At 43.2% G+C, this 6,093-nt stretch overlaps 1 protein-coding gene across 4 annotated transcripts in view; it reads right to left on the bottom strand.

The window, feature by feature from the left end:
• Positions 1–725: 725 nt before the first annotated feature.
• Positions 726–6,093, bottom strand: part of atp23 (ATP23 metallopeptidase and ATP synthase assembly factor homolog) — a 161,093-nt gene continuing 155,725 nt past the window's right edge. For all 4 annotated transcript variants that reach the window (XM_087997016.1, XM_087997018.1, XM_087997017.1 and 1 more), the window contains 2 exons: positions 5,308–5,391; positions 726–2,076 (listed from right to left, as the gene is read on the bottom strand). In XM_087997016.1, the coding sequence (XP_087853142.1) occupies positions 1,873–2,076; positions 5,308–5,391 (288 nt within the window). In that variant the 3' untranslated portion in view covers positions 726–1,872. The remainder of the gene's footprint in view (positions 2,077–5,307; positions 5,392–6,093) is intronic.

Genomic DNA, 6,093 nt, shown 5'->3' with positions numbered 1-6,093 from the left:
AACATGATAGATACAATCAATGACAGAAGTCATACATAATAAGAAAAGAGTAAAATTAAGACAAAGTTCATCACAGATCTTGGCTAAGGGGAAGTGGTTAAGGAACAATGGAATACCTTGAAGAAACAGCCAGGATGAGACCACCATTCCGGGTCGCTGGAATACTGGGCCGCAGAAGACCACCATGCCAGCCAAGACCACCACTCCTGGACATGACGCTGGAATATCTGGAAGCTGAAGAAGAATTCCACACTGGAATGAGACCTCCATTCCGGGACAAACCTGACATACCGGGAGACAGGCACTTCTCCACTTTCAGGTGTCCAAGCCTAGCTGCAGGTCTCCTCTAGGGGAGTCAGCCTGGGACCTGCTCATTTGCTGAGAGAGCCCAGGCTGGGATAGAGCTGTGTCCAACATATCCTGGGTGTTGGAGGCCTCCTCCTTCACCTAGCACTCTCCAGACTTAAATGAAAAAGAAGAAAAAAAGAAAAAGGAAAGTAGAAAGAGCTAAAGGAAAAAGGAAGAGAGAAAATAAGCTGACAGGATGGGATGAGCCCCAGACTCAGCCCCACATATTATGTGTGCAATTCCATAATTAGTTTTTCTTGAGATGTACATAAAGTTACATTTTGGCATGTCTAATGTGTCAAGTATTATTGATTATAATGTAATGGGATGTATAGAAGTAGCATAGTTGCTTGACATAGTATTCAATCAAAGCTCGCTGATTGGGAAGAAAATATGTTTTAATATTGTTGTATTTCTTAGAATTGTACATTTGCTCAGTTATAAATAACATTACCTATCCTTGCAATGTCTCATACAGCAGACTGTTAGGTATTTGGTAACCTGCTTGTTCACATACACAGATACATAATTTAGTCTCTCTGCCATGTGTGCAGTTAAATTATTTATTCTTTTCTGGTTCTGCATAACATAGAATGTCAAAACTTAACAAGACATGGACAAAATAAATCATAAATTGGCAATCAACTGGGTAAAACAGCTGTATCTATCCAAAAGACCTTCAAATATATGTCTTTACTTTGTCTGTAAAATATCAATTAATGCAAGTTGTTCCATTGGTTTTAGATTGCTCTTTCTTGGCTGAGTCCTCACTTCGGATAGCTGTTATCCTGGAGCATTCCTCATGTTTTATGAGCAATGCTCTAGTATCTTGAGGAACAGTCATTCTTCCCTGCTGAGTATGAACACACTATTGACAGGCCATTTCACTTTGCGCAGCTCCAAATCCAAGATAGATTTATTTTTCTCTTCAACCCAAATCCAAGTATGGAAGCAAACTAGACTAAATACCCGAGCCAAACTTGGACTCATTGCATCTTCAAATTAATCCAGGTAATGCAGCCAGCGCAGGGTAATATAACAAGGACTTTCCCTAGGTCTAGCTCAATATCTCACTTTGTTATTCCTTGAGCTGTCTCAACACTATGGTTTGTCTTTGGTAAAGGGCAATATAATGAATGTTTAAGCTTTTAACTAACATGAATAAACAAATATCCCTTTGTTTGGATAGGCAGTTTAAACAATGAAAGTCCTCTGTAGTCACTTTCAATTAAATTATACTAATTTATCAAATATAAATTAGATTATCTTATGGTAATTATAATATGCAAAATGGTCACAAACACTGAACGTGGAACAACATTAATAAAACTAACAAAGTGACAAAAGTCGGACAAGGTCAAAACAAATTGCAAAAGGATCTACACTTTTCTGTTAACTGAAAAAGGTACTCATGGAAAATCTCCCATTTTTAAAACACGCTAATAATTGATATTTTAGCATCTATGCGTCATTAAAAAATATTACAAATTAATTATCACAATTACTCGGAGGCCTGACATTTTATCAAATATTTGCGTAATATCGATTCCGGTTTTGAAACTCCCTATAGGCATATTTTGCATCTTTTTTATTATGTGGAATTCTTCCAAAAGGTTCAAGGTCATTAAAACAGGTATCAAAAACCTCATCGACAGCTTTTGTTGCAGCTTCTTTACTGATTTCACGAACGGCTAGGATGGAACGGAGGGCTCGCTCCCGCACACACTTCTGCATGGAAAAAGCAAAAGGTTAATGTTAGCAATCGAATCTAAAATCAAATCTGAGAGAACTCATAGCAGCATAATTTAAACACATAAGAGGTAAAATTAATACAGTTTCGTGGAGACTAAATGGAATCTTTTGCATTATTTTAGAAGGGAATGCAGCACTTTTTAAAATCATTTAATATGCAGATTCATGTATCTTCTTCCCCAATCATAAGACAAGTGCAGCACGGTGGCTCAGTGCTTAGCATTGCTGCCTCACAATGCCAGGGATCCGTGTTCAATTCCAATCTCGGGCAACTGTCTGTGCAGATTCTCCCCGCGTCTGTGAGAGTTTCCTCCGGGTGCTCTGGTTTTCTCCCACAGTCCAAAAGATGAGAGCATAAGAGGTACAGTTAGTAAGTTTGCAGATGACACCAAAATTGGAGGTGTAGTGGACAGTGAAGAAGGTTACCTCAGAACACAACACGATCTTGACCAGATGGGCCAATGGGCTGAAAAGTGGCAGATGGAGTTTAATTCAGATAAATGTGAGGTGCTGCATTTGGGAAAACAAATCTTAGCAGGACTTATACACTTAATGGTAAGGTCCTAGGGAGTGTTGCTGAACAAAGAGACCTCGGAGTGCAGGTTCATAGCTCCTTGCAAGTGGAGTCGCAGGTAGATAGGATAGTGAAGGTGGCGTTTGGTATGCTTTCCTTTATTGGTCAGAGTATGGAGTACAGGAATCGGGAGGTCATATTGCAGCTGTACAAGACATTGGTTAGGCCACTGTTGGAATATTGCTTGCAATTCTGGTCTCCTTCCTATCGGAAAGATGTTGCGAAACTTGAAAGGGCTCAGAAAAGAATTATAAAGCTGTTGCCAGGGTTGGAGGATTTGAGCTGTAGGGAGAGGCTGAGCAGACTGGGGCTGTTTTCCCTGGAGCTTTGGAGGCTGAGGGGTGACCTTATAGAGGTTTACAAAATTATGAGGGGCATGGATAGGATAAATACAGTCTTTTCCCTGGGGTGAGAGAGTCCAGAACTACAGGGCATAGGTTTAGGGTGAGAAGGGAAAGATATAAAAGAGACCTACAGGCAACATTTTCACACAGAGGGTGGTACCTGTATGGAATGAGCTGCCAGAGGAAGTGGTGGAGGCTGGTACAATTGCAACATTTAAGAGGCATTTGGATGGGTATATGAAAAGGAAGAATTTGGAGGGATATGGGCTGGGTGCTGGCAGGGTTGGGATATCTGGTCAGCATGGATGAGTTGGACCGAAGGGTCTGTTTCCGTGCTGTACATCTCTAGGACTATGTGCAGGTTAGGTGAATTGGCTACACTAAATTGCCCATAGTGTTCAGGGATGTGTAGGTTAGGTGCATTAGTCAGAGCAAATGTAGGGGGAAATGGGTCTGGGAGGGTTATCCTTCAGAGAGTTGGCGTGGGCTCGTTGGGCCAAAGGGCCTATTTCCACACTGTAGGGATTCTATAATTCTATGAATTTGCATAATAATGCTCAAACGTTCATGTTCACCCCTCTACAGTACAAAATGTTACTTGACCAGGAAGATCTCACCAGCATCCATGCTGCTGGTCTAACCGATGCACAGGTGCTATGAATAAAGTGGCCCTGGGTAACTGATTGACATCCTTTTCTCCAGACAGCAAGCAGCCAGATTATTTGATGACCAGTTTCTAATTAGGCTATTAAATGGTCCCAATGTTGTGCCATCTTTTTAAAAACTTTATGTGCAATGCAATACATTTCTCCTCCCCAAGACAATACCATGATTCAAAGACTAACAGATACTTAACTTGTTAAGCATGGACAAACCAATAAAGAGACAAAAGTGGAAATGAGTACTTATCTTTCATCTTGTCAACACTAAATGCATATGGCACAATAGACAGAGCATTCTCACCTTAAAACGGCGGTGCTCTGACTCGACGTAGTGCACCAGTTGGGGGACGCTCAGGTGTGCGGTGGGATCCCGTCCGCGCTCACCCCAGCCCGGACGGAATTTCACATTGGCCCCAAGGTCCCGTACTTCCCGTGGGAGCCTGTGCCCCACAACCTAAGCCGCCTCCGGGATTTTAATTTTGTTCCCTTCCAGGGAGTAAAAAGGCAGGCCCTGTATAGACTGCTGCTGCACACCATCCACCTCTTCACCCTCACCCACTGTCCGGACACGCCTTGGCTTGCCCGTTTGCCACCGGGCGGTGGGGATCCCCAGTGGAGGGCTCTCTAAGCGGGAGTCCTCCCCCTTTCTCTCGGGATCTGGGGTGGAGGATGCTGCACGCAGCAGTCCCCTGCAACTGCAGATTGCGGTGGTTCACTGACTCCCAGCCCAACTGCTTGTTCAATGGCGCTATGGAGTCCGTGGACCACGTATATATTGGGTGTGGGCGTTTGCACTCCCTTTTTGATTTTCTTAAAAACCTCCTCCTCTGCTTTTGGTTGCACTTCAGTCCCACGCTCCTGATCTTCAGGCACCCGGTACGGAGGAGGGAGGGCAGGTCTGAAGACCTCCTCGTGGGTCTGCTCCTGGGCCTGGCCAAACTGGCCATCAACAGGTCGAGGCAGCGGGCCGTGGAGGGGGTCGTTAGGGCCGACTGCCTGCCCCTCTTCCGCGGTTACGTTAGAGCCCAGGTGTCCTTGGAGAAGGAGCACGCAGTGTCCACCAACACCCTGGAGTTGTTCAGGGAGAGGTGGGCACCGCAGGGAGTGGAGTGCATTATTTCTCCCTCCAACTCTATTTTGATTTAGTCCCTACCCTCCCGTTCACTGTTTTGATCACACAACATTGTCCTTTTATGTGAAGGGCAGTGTTTGTCACTGGTCACTCGGATGTTTTCCTTTCTTCCTGGTGGTGGAAATTTGAATACATATTCGTGCACTTTGTTTCTTTCACTGTGTCTCACACCTGCACACACACACCATGGGTGCTGGGGAAAAAATAAGCACTACTGCACTTAGGTGGTAGTGTAGGGGTTAAATTATTTTAAAAATAAGAAAAAGAAAAAAAAAATAAATAGACAGAGCGTTCTAAATGAAGGTGTTGAACACAAATATCCTGAAAAGCTAGACACAAGGATTATGTTTAAGTATCATAGGCAAGAATTTCCTCCATTGTTCCCTCCTTTTGGCCTACATAACAATCCAATAAAAGCCCCAGACAGATGTGCAACAAGATTTCTGCCATAGTTAGAATGATAAATCAGGAAAACCTAGCTCATGTAACACTCACTTGATGATGTTCCTTTAGACCAAAGTTGAATCGAAGCAATTCATTCCCAAAGGTACATTCACCACTGAGATTAGCGGCTCGGATCTGTTGAAAATTTATAGAATAATTCATATGAATATTCAGACCATAGAGGTCTCACACCTGGCAAGACTATCACGTGTGTCAGTATAACATATGCAAAATATATTTCATAACTGCATATGCCCAGTGCATAATTATTCAAAACACTAGATAAAAATGCTTAGTGTCAAAAAAAAACTTTGTTAACTAGACTAGCCCAAGAAACAAAATGGCTACAAGAGCATATCTGAGGCTAGGAATCCTGCAATGAGTAACTCACCTCCTGACTCCAAAGCCTGTCCAGCACCTACAAGGCACAAGTCAGGAGTGTGATGGAATACTTCCCATTTGCATGGGTTAGAGCAGCTCCAACACTCAAGAAACTTCATCATCAAACAGACAAAGCAGTCCACATGAGTAGCTCCATATCCACAAACATCCCTCCACCACTGGTCAGTAGCAGCAGTCTGAGCCATTTCCAAGATGCACTGCAGAAATTCACCAAGGCTCCTTCAACGGTACTTCCAAACCTGCACCATCATCATCTAGAAGGATAAGGGCAGCAGATACATGGAATCACCATCAGCTGCAAGACACTCTCCAAGCCACGTACCAACTTGATTTGAAAATATATTGCTATTCCTTCAGTGACACTTGAATTTTCTCCCTATGTTATTGTGGGTTAGCCCACAACAGCAGTTTAAGGTGGCACCATACCACCACCTT

This window comes from Chiloscyllium plagiosum, unplaced genomic scaffold, assembly GCF_037043375.1.
Source record: "Chiloscyllium plagiosum isolate Xiang-an unplaced genomic scaffold, Cpla_swu_hap1 HiC_scaffold_19, whole genome shotgun sequence".
In the NCBI taxonomy this organism is placed as follows: domain Eukaryota; kingdom Metazoa; phylum Chordata; class Chondrichthyes; order Orectolobiformes; family Hemiscylliidae; genus Chiloscyllium; species Chiloscyllium plagiosum.
Note: the sequence above shows the minus strand (reverse complement) of the source record. Positions and strands in the feature narration are given on the sequence as shown.